Source organism: Mastigoproctus giganteus, chromosome 1 (assembly GCF_048544385.1).
Source record: "Mastigoproctus giganteus isolate SK-2022 chromosome 1, ASM4854438v1, whole genome shotgun sequence".
Classification (NCBI taxonomy): domain Eukaryota; kingdom Metazoa; phylum Arthropoda; class Arachnida; order Uropygi; family Thelyphonidae; genus Mastigoproctus; species Mastigoproctus giganteus.
The window spans coordinates 17,630,142-17,648,433 of record NC_143575.1 but is presented as its reverse complement, the minus strand read 5'-3'; the positions used below and the strand labels follow the sequence as shown (position 1 = coordinate 17,648,433).

The window sequence follows — 18,292 nt, the reverse complement described above, 5'->3', positions numbered from 1 at the left end:
GTATGTAAACCATGAGCTAACCTTCTTCGACATCACAAAGGAGACATCCAGTAGGAAATTTCTGGTTACAGTGCCAACAGTTGAATTGTCCCACCTTGTTTGCCAGACATTTATTAGCTCTTTAAAGCATCGAGCTTTTTCCCTTTTATTGTCATCATTCAGCGATAGTTCTATATCCATGATGGAGGTAGGCATTCCTTTTTTGAGCCTGAAGCATAATCCTCTAAAAATTACATATAGGTCTAATGGCAGAGTCCCAGCAATAACCTGGATTGCCGCAGTGGACACCGTTCGGCAGATGCGATGTGTTGCTAGTAGCATAGCCCTCTGGATTGAGTTGAGTTTTTGCTTCATTTTGACGATTACCACTATGTGGAACCAAGCTCCGTCCGCGAATGAGACTATGGGAAGGAATACCACTTTATAGTAGAGGAGCAGGGTCCACCTGGACAGGCCCCACTCATTTCTTGAAATTCTAATGATGGAGGCTGTAAACTTCCTGGTTTTTTCACGAGGATGTTGTAGGTGAGGTAGGAATGATAGCCTGTGGTCTATGATCATCCCTAAGACCCTGGCCTGCACGACCAGGGGTAGCTGAATACCATTAATTTTGATCTGGGGGGGGGCTTCTTATGTCATTTGGTTTTGAAAATCATCTTTGTTTTGGTGGGATTAATCTGAAGTTTGTTAGTTCACTTTCTGCGCTCTCAATTCAAGGACCGATCTTGAATGACCTGAGATGATGATGTCAAATCATCGGCAAATGCAATGACTTTAGTATGTTCAGATGATTTGTGTAGCCAGTTTTGAAGCACCGTATTCCAGACCAGAGGTCCCAGAACCGGCCCCTGTGGACAATCCCGGTAAACAGGCCTGTGGATATGTTGGTATTTAGATTTTATGATGATCGATCGCTCTGAAAAGTAGTTTCGGTTTAGCCAATAGAGATTGTGAGGGCATTCTGCCGATCTGAGGCGTTCCAGGGCGCTTTCCCACCACACGTTGTCGAAGGCCTCCTCAAAATCAATGAACAAGGCCATTTCGTACTTGTAATTGGACATCTCCAGATGCAGGACCAGGTCTGAGAGGGCCTCCTCACAGGGGTAAATCCATATTGTGCCTGAGGTAAATCCATATTGTGCAGGCGAGATCAGATTCCGAGAAAGAAACAGATTTGTAATGCGCAGAGCTATTAACCGTTCTAGGATTTTTCCAATGTTGGCCAGAAGTGCTATAGGTCTGAAGGATCTCGGCTCTGTAATCGGTTTATTGGGCTTGGCGATGAAACGGAGTAGTGCAGTCTTCCAGATTTGTGGGAAACAAGAGTGAGAGAGACATTTGTTGTATAACAGTAGCAGGAGCTCAGATTTGATTTTATGTATTGTAATGATGAAAGCATATTTCACCATGTTCAGTCCTGGGCATTTTTTGATGTTTATCTTAAGAACTGCTTCAAGTTCCGGATTTGTGAATGAGTTAGTTTGCACTGACGTTTGGTATTTTTCATTGTCTCTTCTGATTGTACTGTGTTCTGGAAGGTCTTCCAGGGGGTTATTATCAGGAAAGAGTTTGAGAATGGCGTTGGTTGAGTCAGCCCAGTTAGAGATTTTCTGCTGACCAGATTTGATTGTTCCAAAGATGTCAGATGCGAGAGTCTTGTCTCGTGCTAACTTGTATAGTAATCCCCATGAATTCGTATTACCTGATTCATTTACAAAGTTGGACCAGGTCTCTTTCTTTCTTTTTGCTATTTCCCTGGTATATGTATTTTTCTTATTTATGTAGTCTCTATAGAGCCGGGTGACATCAGGAGCTGACCAGTCTCTGTGGGTCTGATATTGTTTTCGCGCTCTGTGAACATCTCTCCTTAGACTGGTCAATTCTGTTGTCCACCAAGCACAGGGTCTGGTGCAAACTCTCTTCTTACTTGCCGACCCTATAAGATGCCTTGGTTATGGCGATTTGGATGGTTTCTGCCAGTTTTTCAGGCGAAAGCGCTGAGATGGGAGGAGTCTGATTCTGGAAAGTCCTGTTTAATGGATTCTTCAAATTTTGCCCAATCTACCTTTTTCGTGGAGAATCGGACAAAGCCAGGCTGTTGTTCATGGAGAGGGACTGGCGGTTGGTTATTAGTAATGTGGAAATATATAACTCAGTGGTCACTAAGCGTCCAGTCTGGGATGTTTTTGTCCAGTTCTGTATGTGTGTTCGGAGATCATTGGTAGTAATGGTTACATCAGTATTTGATTGTCCTATTGAATTGCAATATGTAGGTAGTTGGTTTGGTAGATTCTGGATGGTTAGGTTCCTGGTGAGGAAAAGATCTTCCAGCAGCAGTCCTCGGGGATCAGAAACTGGGCTGTGCCAGAAATGGGATTTCGCATTAACGTCAGCCGTAATTAGGATGTTCTTTGAGCCTAAAAAGTCTAATGTATGGTCAAGAGAGTTAAGAGATTCCTCGAACTGTCCAGAGGGCGGAGAATAGAGAAATATTAAGTAACAGGACATTGAGTGGTGCCTGATTTGAATGCAGGTTGCAAACCTCGTGCAGAGCCCATGAACCACCAGGACAGACGAGATTAGGTATAAGGTATGTTCGTGTCAGACGGCGCCTGGGATTTCTCCCATCTCCGCGTATGTTCGCTGTATCGAGGACAGTACACTGTCAAGCCAGAGACTTGAAAGTGTGTGGGCCATGTCTGTGCAGTGTGATCTGTTGTGCCCATTGTTTGTCCGGCTTATTGGCCGCCAGGCCCCTGGTGGGGCCCGACGTTGCCCATACCTTGCCACGTGGAGGTGTCCAGAATCATGACGAGTTGCTCCGGCAGGTCCTGCCACCTAGTTTCCTGGGATTTCAGTGGCTAGGACCTAAAAAAAATAAAATAAATTAATAAATAAATAAAAATAAATAAATAAAAAATATATAATAAATAAATAAATAAAATAATAACAAAAGTAAAAAATAAAATAAAATAGTAATAATAAAAAAAAAGAAAGAGAAAAAAATATATATATACGCGTTTGACGTTAATTCTTAAGGAGATTGCTGTTAGGAAATCGCTGGTTGGGGTTGAACGCTAGAAAGATGTGTTAAAAGGCCTAATAGGTCGGGCAGAATTTCGTTGTTATTAAATTTAGACGTGTGGGTTATACGTTAGATGAAAGATAAAAGTGGGAGGGAGGGGAGGCTGAATACTGTGGGGGGGTAGAAGTAGAAGTAAGGGGTCGATAGGGGAGATGACCCCTGCTAGACAGTATGGCATGCCCATGCCACACCAGAGGGGAGTTTGGATGGCGGGTGGGGGAGACGAAGAAGAGTTATCTCCCCCTGCCATGGATAAGGTATACAGTTAGAGTGGGGGAAGAGACTGAAGACTGTGGGGGAAGGCAGAAGCATGGAGACGATAGAGAAGGCGACCTCAGGTGGTCAGTGAGGCAGGCGCATGCCTCACCAGGTGAAGAGATGGGTTGGCAGGGGAGGGAGGAAACAGAGCATGTCTCCTCTCCCTCCTGCCGGGGATAGGGAATTTAAGATGAATAGGGTAAGGGTACCCCATTCGGCTCGCCATATAGCATTTGGCAGCGGAGCTGCTAGCGGTTCTAGTCCTTTCCAGGAGCGATCGGACCGAAGCATGATCGTTCATGGGGTGGTTCCCGTCCGTTCTGCAGTCTTTACCGTCAAAAGGTCCGGGTTTGCTTGTCGGCGTTTGTGGGGTCTTTGTTGTGACATTTCCCATCCATGTGGTGTTTGCGTCAATGTTGTTTATAGAGTCATTTCTCATTTATTCAACTTTAGGTCCACTTCAGGGTTTAGTGCCTTGATGATCGGAGGCCATTGGGTTCAGGCGTCTTCCGCGGGATGATTTCCTTCGAGGTTTGTTCATTTCCTTATTGTGTCAGTGGTTGATTGCGATTCGCTGCGATAAGAGCTCTCCGTCTTGTGAACAGGGCCAGTGCATAGCTGGAGAAAGCCTGATATTCTTCCCTGGTGTCCAAGATGTGGTGCTCCTGGCCGTATGGTAGATACTGTATTTTGGTGATGAATGCACTGCGGAGGTCGTCATACAGCTGGCAATCATGCATGAGGTGCTGCCAGCTCTCCAGCCCCCCGCAGGTGCAGGTGGGATCTTCTTGTATTCCGAGTAGGAATAGCTTTGCATTCAGAGCTCCATGTCCTGTCAGTAGGTATGTGACTTGTAGGCCCGGGGAAAACCAGGGTGGGAAGTTCGGAAAAACCCCGGCCAATGTTGGGCAGAAACTTTCTGGCGATTTCGCCTTTTTGCGAGGTGGCCCATCTATCCTGCCACACCTGCAGCAGGTGAGCATGCAGCTTTTTCTTTTCCATAGTCTTGCTATTGATGATGTCGGTGGTGAATCCCAAACATGTCTATGGGATACCCTTGCCCAGGTGGTGCGTGAGGCCCCGTCGAATGATCTCTAAGTCCAGTGGAAGGACACCAGCAAGGACTTGCAGGGCATGCGTGCTCACTGTGCTGCAAGCTCGAGTAATGGTCAGAAGGATTGATCGGTGAATCGAGTCAATGATTCGTTTATTGACAACAGTTGTGGGTTTTTGATACCATGTGCCAGATGCATACGTGACTATTAGGGTGAAGATGGTTTTATAGAAAAGACGTAGCACCCGTCTGTCTAGGCCCCAGTCTCTGCGAGTGACGCTGGCAACCAATGCAGTGTATCGTCTGACTTTTGTACGCAAACATTTCAGGTGGTCCTGAAATGATAGATTCGGATCTAGAATCATGCCTAGGTACTTTAGCTGCTTTGAGAATTTAATTGTTTTCTGGTCGATCTTGATTTGTGGAGGCCGCCTGAGGTTGAGGCACCCCTTGAGCAGAATGGAGTTTGTCTTTGCAGGGGATATTCTAAGTTGAGTTTTCTTTGCCCATTCCTGAAGGGTGGACAGAGCCCGGTTTGCCAGTGTCTCCAGTTGTGTCCTTGAGTCCGCTGTCACTGTCAGTAAGAGGTCATCAGCAAAGGCCTGCGATTTTACCTCGTCGAGGTCTATAGCTAGGAAGGAGTCCATTACTATGTTCCACAGTAGTGGTCCAAGGACCGAACCCTGTGGACAGCCGCGAAATGTATTCTTGGAGAGGGTCCCATAGGGAGCAACAATCCTGATGGATCTGTTTGTGAGGTAGCTCTTGATCACCCTGTAGAGGTTGCCTGGGATCCCAGTAACCCGAAGCCTTGCCAAGATGCTTGGCCGCCAAAGTGCATCGAAGGCCCCAGCAAAGGACAGACGAGAGAGGTCAGAGGAGGATGGCTAGAATTGTGCAAGCAAACAGACGGGCCACAATGTCGCACATCACGTCAGAATACAACCTTGGTGCGCAGAACAAAATATCACAACGGACCACTAGTCGCACTTTGTCGCGAATGGGCTACAACAGCCGACGGCCACATCGCGTACCTTTGTTATCAATGAAGAACAAGAGAGCACGCCTCCTGTGGGCACAGCAACAACAGCACTCGAATATCCAGGATTGGAAAACAGTTGCTTGGTCTGACGAGTCGAAGTTCCTGGTGCATCATATTGATGGAAAGCTCAGAATTTGGTGAAAACAACATGAATCCATGTACCCGTCATGTCTGACGACTACTGTGAAAGGTGGTGGGGGCAGGGTTATAGTGTGGGGAATGTTTTCTTGGCACACGTTGGGTCCATTGATACCCATAGATTCAAGACTGAATGCCACATCGTACCTAAACATCGTTGCTGACAAGTGCATCCGTTCATGTTGACAGTTTATCTTCAGTCAGATGGTTATTTCCAGGAGGAAAATGCGCCGGTGCACAAAGCCCCAATCACTATGGAATGGTTCCAGGAACATGACAATGACTTTTCTTTGCTGCAATGGCCCGCTCAGTCTGCAGATTTCAATCCTATTGAACATCTTTGGGATGAGTTGGAAAGGGCTGTTCGCTGCAGGTCTACAGCTCCGTCGAATTTCAAGGAATTGCGTGACACACTCACGTCTGCATGGTACTCCATTCGTGCACAACGTTTTCAGCCTCTTGTTCAATCCATGCCTAGAAGAATTCAGGCTGTTTTGAAGGCTCAACACGCTACTAGATAGGTGTACCTAATAAAGTGGCAGCACAGTGTATGTGTTATAGCATATTTAGAGAAATCTTGGTGAGTGAACACAAGCATGTAGTATATGACGTATGCACCTTTTTTAGGGAATGAACTGTGACAGTCGGAGGCTACGCACGCTGTTCATTTCGGAAGTGTACTGATAAAAAAAAAAAAAAAAAAACCAGCAGTGGCGTAGAGCGAGAAAAGAGTAGCCTCAGGGAGAATGCGAAAGATCATGTGGTCTGAACTCATTATATAATTCCAAAGTGATGAAAGGGTTCAGATATGGAGGAAAGCACATGAAAAAATGTATCCTGCTTGCTGCGTACCAACAGTACATGCTGGCAGGGAATAATGGTGCGGAGTGTTTTCAGAGCATACCCTTAATTCTCTGTTCCCCCAACTCCTGAAAGGTGAACGACAATTAGTTTGTTTGTTTGTTATTTAGGAGCATTAGCAACTAAGGCCATATTGCTCCGGGATATGCGGTGGTCTTTCCCTGACCTTTCCGCATCCTCCGTATTTGGTGGTGACGGTCTCGAACCCCGGTCTAATCAAGAAGCGTGTGCTATGCACTGCTGCTCCTTCCCACCTAGCTACGGAGGCGCCCACGACAATTAGTATTAGCAGTGGCAATGATGCAACGAATCAAGCTTATACAGCGTCAACCAAAAAAGAAAAAAATCACCTACATCATTTGTCCATCACTTTTAATAATTTGTCTACTTCCTTAAATTAATTCAAACTACCACTTCAACACTAGATGGAAGTTTGTCCTAATAATCAATAACTCTCTGGCTGATAGTAAATTTTCGTATATATTTATTTGAGCATCATAAGAGATAAAGCACATCCGTCTATGTTATATGGCCACCTTGACGGATACGGATAGGTTTAAAATGATAATAAACCAATTCACCGTGAAAATGTGTACTTGAGTGATTTGAGTACACTAGGGACTTACATATCTACCTCAGCTATCACTATCCCCAAGCCCTGGTGGTAGCACAGTTCGTAGAATCGCTATCCTCCCCACACAGGTGGGAAAGACCTCAGTTCGAGTCCCATCGATGACGTGAGGAGTTTTTATGGAACTTTTTCACAACGTGGCTGAGTTAGTCGTACGAGGGTAGCATGGTTTTTTACTCCCGGAACTCGGATTTTTCGTCCAGCAAAAAGAAAATCAACCACAGAACATAGGCAATTTACAGACAGTATATAAGGCGCAATAGGCCCTTAGTTACTAATGCTCCTAAAAACCCTACTACAACAACAATCCCCAAATCACACTCCGACTGTGCATCTGTGGGGTGAACTGGAACTATAGGACGGACCGGAACGGGACCTATAGGTTGGACTGGAACTGGATGAACTGTCTTAGAAAAAAGAATGGAAAGACGTGTCAAGACAGGTAATTTAAATAAAAAAAAAAATAAAATTTCTGTTTATACTCCGGGACGACCACAGAAGGTAGAGAGAATACAAGTAACAGCACCGTATTTAGAAGCCACGGGCTTCAACCCCAGGCACCCTGACATTTCACCACTCGGCTACGGTGGCAGTAATCGGGAGAAGATGCTCAACCGTTATTAGACCACTTTGTTAAGACCATGCTGAGTTGTCAATACTAATATCTAGTAACGTGAGCAGAGAATATCTGCAGGGAAGGAGAATATTTTCCCAAGGATTATTCTCAAGAATTAATAATATAAGATTCGTTAGAAGCACATCAAAATTGATATTGTTGAAAAAATGTTAACTCTAACACACAGTATACCGTAATTACAATATAATGCTGGTCAAATTAATAACAAATCTCCCATTTCACACTTTTTCTTTTTGCATTTTGGCTCAAAACATACATGTTGAAATTATTTTTTTCTTTATGAACAAAAAATAAAAATAAATTCAGTGATATATTACTAATGGCTAGATAGCAGCATTTTTTTTAAAAAGTTTTTTATTACTCAAAATTTTAACTAATATTTTATTATTAGTATCGGCAAAATTCATGAAAGGAGGCATGTTTATGTAGCACTAGCCAAAAAATAAATAAAATTAAATGTATATTTCAAATTTAAATTAAAAAATAAAATAAAGTCACCAATGTCCTATTCCTCTCTTCATTTACTTGTTTCTTTTAAGTATTTATCCATTCTCTCATTAAATTTAGATAAAATTCCAATCTCCACAAGAGTAGGTATGAGTTTATTCCAACAGTCAGTTGCTCTTAAATTGAAGGAAATTTTTTGGACATGTGGTCTACAGTTATCTACTTTCATTGACAGTTATCCCATTCATTAATTTTGTCGGATATCTGAAAAAACTATAACATCTTTACAATGTCTGGGTGGAATACATGAGGTTTTTTAATGTTTCTTACGGCATTTCACAATAACTATACGCTGATTACTGACTCTATTAACTCACGTTTCGCATGAGATTTTCTTCATTAACCCTCGTTATAACTGTATCAAAAGATTTTCTATGAAGTCCTAATCCGACGAGTTACCAGACCAAGATAATTTTTTAAACATTTTTGGACGACTAAAAGTTCTAAAAGCTCTTTCCAGTGACGGGAGGTAGAGGCAATTTGAAAAATGAATTCTCCGTCGTTGAACAACTTCATTGCTGAGGTATCACTTGAGAAGAAAGAGTATCTTTTTACATATAAAAAAAAAATCCAAGTTATTAGTATTAGTAGTGGCAAATGATGCGTGTAAGGAAGCTTATACAGAATCAGTTCCTCTTCCCCCACAAAAAAACACTACCCACCACTTCTATCCATCCTCTAGTAAATTGCATGATTTTTCTTTAATTTATTTAAACTATCCACTTACACAGTACCAGCTGAAAGTTCGTCCAACAATTACTCTCTAGCTGAAAGCAACGTTTCGCACATCAATCCTGTAACCATCCTTCCTCAATTTAAGTATACATCCCCTCATGTATGTTGTGAGAAGAAGAATATGAGGAAGGATGATATCAGTATTTAGTTTATTCGATCCATTCAAAGGTTTAAACACTTTAATTATGTCTCTTCTCAGTGGAAGCAGATTTCTTGAAGAGAAATCTGCTTCCACAACATCATATGGAAGTTTGTTCTAGCAATCAACGCCCGCTGGCTAAAGGCAAACTTCCGCACATTTATTCTACAACCATCCTTCCTCAATTTGAATTTATGCCCCTCGTGCGTGGTCTAAACAAGAGGAACAATCCCATCAGCATTGAGCTTGCCCAATCCATTCAGGACTTTAAACACCTCAATCAGATCTCCCCTCAGGTGCCTAGTCTCGAGACGCTACAATTTGCAGCACTGAAGCCTTTCTATGTAAAAGCATCCTTTTTTGCCCTTCCCTGCATACAATCCAGCAGATCTACATCCTTCCTAAAGTGAGGTTACCAGACCTGTATACAGTACTCAAGATGTGGTCTGACCATTGCCTTATACAATAGAATAATCACCTCCTTATCCCTGCTTGCAAAATTCGGACATATCATTTACAAAATCCCATGTGCTGTCCTGGTGGTCAGCTGAGGTGTCACTATTAATAACTAGTAATATGAGCAGAGAATATCTGCAGGGAAGGAGAATATTTTTTAGAATATTCTCCCAATGATTATTCTCAAGAATTAATAATACTGTACAAGATTCGTTAGAAGTATATCAGAATTAATATCGTTGCAAAAATATTAACTCTAAGACACAATACAATTACAACGCACTTCTTAGCTTTTTCAAAATAATTTAACAAAATAAAAACTCCATTTTTGCTGCTCGACCAAGACAGTCATTACAAGAAACAATAATAATAAAATCGAATGTATTAGTGCCTTTCAAACTGTATGAACCGCAGATAATCATTAAAAAATGTGTTACGAGGTGGAGTTGACGTGCACATTTAAGAATCTTTGTTGATTATCTACAGTAAAGGGCATGTTTACTAGCTAATCGTACATCATCAAATATTTCAAATTTGGTATCATGAAAAGGGAGAAACTTAACTGATTATATGATACATCAATTTCTGAATATAGCTTTTGATATTTATATTCATACTTAGTTGCACTGGGCGATGTTATCTACATACAAACTTTCCTTTCTTTTCTAGTGTGCCGAGTTCTTGAACAAGGTATATTTACCCTGGTATCACCGTCAACTTCTTCAATTCATAATGTGCTATCATCGTATTCCAAAACATTCCGAATGCCACTGCTAAGTCCGTCATTCCCGGACTCTGCCACGTCTTCGAAGTTTTCCATTGCAATTAAGCCTGACACTACCTCTGCTGTGGCAAATGTCATCAAATTGTATAAATGGAAGTCAATCGCCTATCTGTATGACAGCGATGATGGTAAGTGCGATTTCCCTATATATTGAAGTTATACTGTAGAGTTCAATGTACTAGAACACTATAGGTTACTTGTCGTGTTTAGCGCCACCGGAAAAAGCATATTTTTTCTGTTGAGAATTTAAAGTAACTTCTTCTAGCGCAGCGGTTCTCAACCTTATTTCCGATCTCCCCCACACACACGCATTGTTGCTTGACCACACTACACTACACTACAATAGCGTCCAAAAGTTAAGTTTACAACCAGTACTCGAACAGGTACAGCACTTAGCAACTAAAACAAAAATAAATAAATAAATAAATAATTATATATATATATATATATATATATATATATATATATATATATATATATATTTCTTATATACTGTATAAATATAATAAATAAAGGTTGAAATTTACTTTATGGTGCTTATCCACAGATCTTTACGACAAGGAGTGAAGAGCTCGACTAGCTCTGCCCACTGGTTCGCAGTGATTGCATGATCTATTCCCGATTTAAAACCAACCACAAAGACTGAAAATCTTTCCCAATTATAAACCTGCGCCAAATCGGGAAACGAAGTTACGCACAGGAATAGATCGCCTAATCACTGTGAATCAGTGGGCGGAGCCAAGCACCATAAAGTGAAGTCCAACCTATACAAATTCCTATGCTCGACAAAATTAACAGCACACGTAGAAAACGTGGTGTAACTCGTGCAGCTTGCAATGAAGTGGGACAAAATTTGGGTATGGTGGTGTACCATAGAATAACGATGAAATGGGAAGACAGCTCGAAATTTCGGACAGGTATAAGGGACATTTATAGAGGTTGTATAAGAATTACCAAAAAGGTCACATTATAGAAGTCGATACAAAATGCTCGAAAATATGGTCACATAACACCAGTACGGCGTATGCTCCCCTCCAATGGCTATACAAGTCTGATAGCGGTAAAACACGCTCGATATAAGGGTGTCCATAAGATTCTGAGGCAAAAAATTACATTCTTCCAGGAGCACAGACCTTAGCTCACCAAGTGACCTAGGAGTTGGCTGTCGGCGTGAAATGCAACTCCCAAGGATGACCCACACATGTTCGATTGGATTTAAGTCTGCTGATCGTGCTGGCCACGGCAGTCGTTAGATATCTTCAGTTTCAAGATATTCCTCTACCACTTGAACATGAAAAGAAAATCTGGGCGAACTGCACCGCTGAAAAGTCGCACATAAGGTTCGAGGATCTGTTCTCGGTAGCTCTGCGCAGTTACGGTACTCCTACCAAAAACATCAAAAGGGTTGCGGCCGTTGATCATTATTCCCCCTCCCCCACACGAGAACACCGCCTCCACCGTAAGTGTCCCTTTCTGTGATGTTGGTACTGCATTCCTCGTTGTCTCCAGATGAAATAACGTCTAGAATCTGTTTGTATGCTAAAATGGGATTCATCAGAGAACTGCACCCCATTTGTCAGGGCTCTAAGTCACATGTTCATGGCACCAGTTTCGACGAGCTCTGCGGTGGTTTGAGGTTACTGAGATACAAACCACTGGCTTCCTTGAGTAGAGGCCACTAATAACAGCCTTCTTAACATAGTCCAGTTGCAAATGTTTTCACCTGTGGCCACAACAACCTCAAGGGACAGTTGATGACAGGACATCTTAAGGTTCGGTCTTGCTGTTGAGTAACGGTCTGTTCTGATTGACGTAGCCCTCGGGCGACCTCGGCCAGCTCTTCTTGCAATGGTTCCTGTCTCATGAAACTGTTTCCATAGTGCCGAGACGACACTGCGTGACACATTTAGCCAATGTGCCACCTCCGCGTCCGACTTCCCTGCTTCAAGTCGTCCAATGGCCCGCCATCTCAGAGAATTATCTGAACGATGACAACCTGCCATTCTGAGTACTGGAGATATGGCTATCCCAGTGAACAAACGGGAATGAAGTAATGTGTTCGCAACCTGTGTTGAGAATAATGTGCATGAATAATTTGCATAATGTGCCGGTCTGTAAGGTGGTAAATCGATCTCTATTGGATTACTCGTATTTGTATGCCAAGATGCCTGTTATATCAAATATTCGCCTCCGGCGACGATGTTCACAATAAAATATTCATGAAAAACATTTTGTTCAGTTAAAAAAAAAAAAAAAAAAATATATATATATAACTTTATATATATTTTTATATATACGTACATATATATCTTTACATATACGTACATATATTTTAACCTAACACATGCAAACGTTATACACCAGCGCTCATTCAGATGCTACGTCTGATTACTGATGTGCTCAAACCTGTAATAGATAACTAAGAATTAAGTTACCCTGTAAAGAGTAACTAAGAACAGGAATAGGTGCATGTATACTTGCATGTACACAAATGCTAGGAGTATCGTAAATAAATTTGATGAATTTGAAGTGCTGGTCAAGACATCTAAGGCGGATATTGTTGGGATATCAGAGACACGGTGTCCGCAGATATTAGGAATGCAGAATTGGAATTTTGGGAATGTACAGAAAGGACAGACAGGATGGGGAAGGGAGGAGGGTTTATGCTATTAATTAAGAAACACAAAATCTGAGGAAGTGCATCCAGTTGAAACAGGTGGACAGTGCAATTTGAGTCAGTTTGGTGTGACATAAGCACTGGGAAAGCAAAAATAACAGTACGAGTGTGTTATAGGCCTGATGACTCGAATGAGTACAACGAACAATTGTACAGAGACATAGAGTGGGTCACTTTGTTTGTTTGTTATTTGGTTTTTAGGAGCATTAGCAACTAAGGCCATATTGCTTCAGGGATATGCGGGGGTCATTCTCTGACCTTACCGCATCCTCCGTATTTCGTGGTCACGGGCTCGAACCCCGGTCTAATAAAGAAGCGTGTGCTACACACTGTTGCTCCTGCCCACCAGTGGCTACGGAGGCGCCAGTGGGCCAGTAAATCAGAATGTCTTCTAATATATATAATATAACTGATGTAGGATTTACTTAAGATATAATTACCATCAGGGATAAAGGGAAGGGTTTTTGCTTCCGTAAAGGTGACTACAGTGGGCTTAAAAAAAAAAGTAAATTGCAGCCATTATCAACACACTGCAGGATGGAAGCCTCCTCAACGATTCATGCTGAGGGAAATGGACCATAATCTGCCACGCTGGTCCAGTGCGGGTTGGCAGATCGACCGTATTTAGCAGTCAGGGGCTTGAACCCCCGTCTACTCAAAGAGCGTGTGCTACTGCAGTCCCGCTCCTGACCACTCGGCTACGGAGGCCGGCTTAGACAGTTTTTAAATTCTGTACACTGGGACCAACTGATGACGTTACCAACAGCAAATTCTAAGTGGGAAGTATTCAAGAAATTAATCGTGGAAGCTACTAAAAGTTTCATACCTGTTAAGGAATATTGTTCAAGGTTTAGCCCTAAATGGTTATCAAATGAACTAATGAGACTCGTGACAGAGAAGAAAAATGCATGGGATGCATATAAATTATCAAGCAACTCAGAAGCCTATGGCATATATACGCTAGTCTGTAATCAAGTCACAAAGGAGGTTAGGCAGGCGAAGGCAGATTACGAGAAATCTTTGGCAAAAGCTGCTAAGAAAAAAAACAAGGATTTCTTTACTTATATAAACTATAAAAGGAAGGGGATGAATCAGATTGGTCCACTTGATATCGATGGTTCGACTGTTGATGATCCTGCTCAGATAGTAAACAAACTGAATGATTATTCTGCATCTATACTCACACGAGGAGTTATTAAGGAACGGAAATGCCTATTTATCAAATTGTAACAGGGTGCTTAATGATTTTGTAATAACTGAGAGCAAAGTGGAGCAGAAATTATTGAAGTTAAACCTAAGAAAGGCACCTGGGGTGAATGGAATCTATCCAGTTATATTAAAGGAGGCAGCAAAGGAACTAAGCAAACCCTTAGCCATAATTATGATAGTATCCTTGGACTCAGGGGAAATCCCCACGGACTGGAGATGTACAAACGTATCCCAAATTCACAAAGGGGGATCGAAGGGTGACACGAGTAATTACAGACCAGTTAGTTTAACTTCTGTTCCGGGAAAAATAATGGAGTCACTGGTTAAAGATGCATTGCAGAATCATCTAGACAAGACTGCAGCAATAATTCAGACACAGCATGGGTTTGTTAAGGGAAAGTTTTTTTGTCTGACAAATTTGATTGAATACTATGATGTGGTTACAAAGGAACTGAATGCAAAAAATAATTTTGATATCATATACTTGGATTTCAGGAAAGCTTTTTGACACTGTTGCGCATGGAAGCCTGCTATACAAATTGGAGCAGAATGGTATTAAGGGTAAGTTGCTACAATGGATAAAAGGGTGGTTCAGTGGAAGAAGACAGAGGGTGGTAATCAATGGACGCAGCTCTTCCTGGATTAATGTTATTAGTGGAGTCCCACAGGGTTCGGTGTTGAGCCCACTGTTGTTTTGTATATTTATCAATGATATTGATGAAGGCTTAATGTCGAAGTTTGCAGATGATACAAAGGTTGGTAGGGTTGTTAACGACAGTAATAGCAGTGTACTATTGCAACAGCATCTAGAAAATTTGGGCAGATGGGCTGAGAAGTGGCAACTGAAGTTAAACATTGACAAATGCAAAGTACTGCATATGGGTAAAACTTACGCCAGAGGAACGTACCAACTGTGTTGTACTATACGTAGGGTGGTAGAAAACGAAAAAGATCTGGGAGTAATTGTGGAGTCAGGTATGAAGTTTTCTGAGCAATGCAGACAGACTGCAAGAGCAGGTCACGGGGTTTTGTCAATGATATACAGGAATTTTGCTAGCAGGAAAAGGAGGTGATTATCCCTTTGTACAAGGCAATGGTCAGGTCACGCTTTAAGTATTGGGTACAGGTGTGGAGGCCTAATTTTAGGAAGGATGTAGATTTGCTTGAGCGTGTACAGAGAAGGGTAACAAGATTGGTGAGGGGAATGAAGGGATCTGTGGGGGGCGGGGTAACGTTTATTAATTATGGGGTTATTTTTTTTGTATATCTTCCTTTTGTATTAATATTTTAATTTTTTATTACTTATATCCCCTTTTTTATATGTATATCCCCGTAGTCCAATCCTCCCACTTAGCATCTGACTTGTTTGTTCTCAGAAGATTACCTGACTCGTAGGGGACCTTAATTATTTTAAGTATTTCTCCACAGGATTGGCTGAGTTTCGGAATGACAGACTCCCACACATGAATATAAAATAAAACAATGTTTATTAACATATCATACAAAAACTAGCAATAGCAGTTATTCAAACTATATTTAGCTGGTGACTTGTTATTTCATTAACCTTTATATGTGTAAATATCTTGTTCAAGCTCAATTGTTTCATCATCAGATATTCTACTCTAATACACATTATTATTCATTATGTCATGGTGTCTCTTCATGTTCTTTACAGGGACTTCAATAGGTCGTGTCATACACTTTACATCGATTCTTCTCACTCTTCTTATGAACAGTCTGTATAATAAACCAACAACTACCAGCCAATGAACTGGCTCACAAAAACCTTCAGAGTTCGTGTCTCAATTTGTAAAAAAATTGCATTTATTCAATTAGACACCCTTTCTGCAATCAGGTTAACAGGAAATATTAATCAATTCAATTTAACATTACCCTTCAGGACCGTTAATCCTCTATACCTTTATATATATCACTTTTAATTAGCCCCTACTCAAATCAGAAATACTCTCCACAAACCAACTCATAATAAATTGAAATTTCAACCTTTAATTTCATATATATTATAAAAACCTTTCTCAACTTTAAACAATTCTCACTTATCTATTATAATCTCTCCTTCCAGCAAGCATTAATATGAGGAGCTTCACTTCAAATTATAGGCTGCGTCCGTCTTAAATACATTACCCGTTATTCATATATTCATTACTTAAATATACACATTTTTCTCCTAAAGTCCTCTCCTTAATAAATTAAGTACACCTATTTCGGTAAACTCTCTAGGACTTACGTGTTTGGCCTGGAACTTTCCTCCCTGCTCGGCTTCCTTTCGTATCGGTCATTCAGGTACTGGAATGCGGGGGCGCTCATTTGGGGATCTCGGTGATTTATGGTGTCTCCCTAACGGATACTGCGTGGCTGGAATCAATCAGGGTCGTATACTCTTTACCGGTCAGCATTTCTTCTTCCGTGGATAGAGGAGTTGTCTAGTAGGTCAATGGTTCGACCACTCATTCGACTGGCTTTGCCTATATAATTTTCAGGATGTGATTCTTCCTTGCTACGGCTTCCATGCTTACAGGTGAACATTCCTACGGGCTGTCGGGATACGCAGAATTTCTATCGTTGCTTCCATCTACCTCAGGGCTGCAGCTATCACCCAAAGTAGACTACTGCTCTGCTTTGTATCGTTCTCCAACTCATTCAAATCATTCTCCAGACCGCTCCGAGAACTTCTTCCGACTCCTCCGAAAACTTCTTCCGAATGCCCCGAAACTTCTTCCGAATGCCACGAAAGCTTCTCCCTGAATGCCACGAAAACTTCTTCCTAATCTCCCTCTCAAAATTCCCTCCACTTTCTTCCTGGCCAATAGGAGATCTGCGCATCCCTTTACCTGTGCTCTCATTTGTCTCCTCTCATCTTCCGTGGGCGGGTCTTCTTCCCAACTTCCGTGGCCTAGAATATACGAGAACCATCTAGAACGAGAGGCGGAAGTTCAGGTTAACTGAGAAACGTCACAGCTCTTCCCGTGACCTCACGCGCGCACACCTGGTGACGTCGCCCACCTCTAATGGCGTTCCACTGTGAAATTTCTAAGAGAGCCAACTTAAGTGCTCTTGGCCCTTACTATGGTGCATCTGCCTCTGTCTTAATGGGGATTTGTCACGGTTATTTACTTTTACTGACTCGTCAAAGAATTTCCATACAAACAAACTACAACTACACAAGGAGTGACTGGAAGGTATTTTTGAATTCCAGTGCTACTTAACTTATGTTGTTTTTACCAGAAAACCACTATTCGTATTACAGTTAAATTCTCATAATATTTAACCATTTTTATTAATTAATGTAAGGACGGGTCCTTACATAGCATTCCTCTTCCCCTAAAAAAATTTATATTCCATATATAAATTTTTTTCCTTTTCTGTCCTCAGACGGATATGCCTTTATCCCAGATCCACTTAATCGACAGCCAATCTCCTCTAATTGCCTTTTTATATTTTCTAATTACACTTATATACCAGACATTACTTAAACTTATATTAAGCTTCATTAACTACTCCCATCCCATATTTTCGTCGAATACTGCTCCTAGATACATTTGCTGCATCCTGTTTATTTCCTTCAGTTTGTGTGCCTTCTCCTCACTGGAAGCTTCAGTTCTGTAATTTCCTAATCCTTCGATTCCTTTAATTTCTGTTGCTCCATTTAATTTGCGATCCTTCTCATCACAGCCATTCTCTCCCCCTTCATGTGTTTTCTCTCCCGAATGTAAACCGACCCTTTCTCTCGTTTCCAAAATTCCTACGTGTAACACCCTCCCCTTCTCTTGGCACCTTCCCTCATTATTCCTATTTGTTTTGGTGTTCTTATTTAATTTCCATTTGTTTTGTGTAACCAGAACTTTATTATCTGTGCTTGCCTTACACCCTTCTAATTCTTCCCCACTAGCTTCCTTTGGAGTTTCCCCTTTCTCTGGCTCATACTGGGCTCTGACGCCTGCCTTTCGCCTCCTGTCTACCTTTGGACTCGCCTGGGTATTACTGCCGAAGGTAATGCGGCCATTTCTCACATCTATCTTGGCTCTTAACTTCCTTAGGAGGTCCGTGCCTAGTATTGC

The 18,292-nt window shown here is 41.7% G+C and overlaps 1 protein-coding gene across 1 annotated transcript in view; it reads left to right on the top strand.

Annotated features, from left to right (window-relative positions):
• The window catches only part of LOC150090591 (glutamate receptor 1-like), a 194,034-nt gene that overhangs the window by 23,425 nt on the left and 152,317 nt on the right, over positions 1-18,292 (top strand). The window contains exon 3 of the mRNA XM_090371710.1: positions 10,213-10,455. Within this exon, the coding sequence (XP_090227836.1) occupies positions 10,213-10,455 (243 nt within the window). The remainder of the gene's footprint in view (positions 1-10,212; positions 10,456-18,292) is intronic.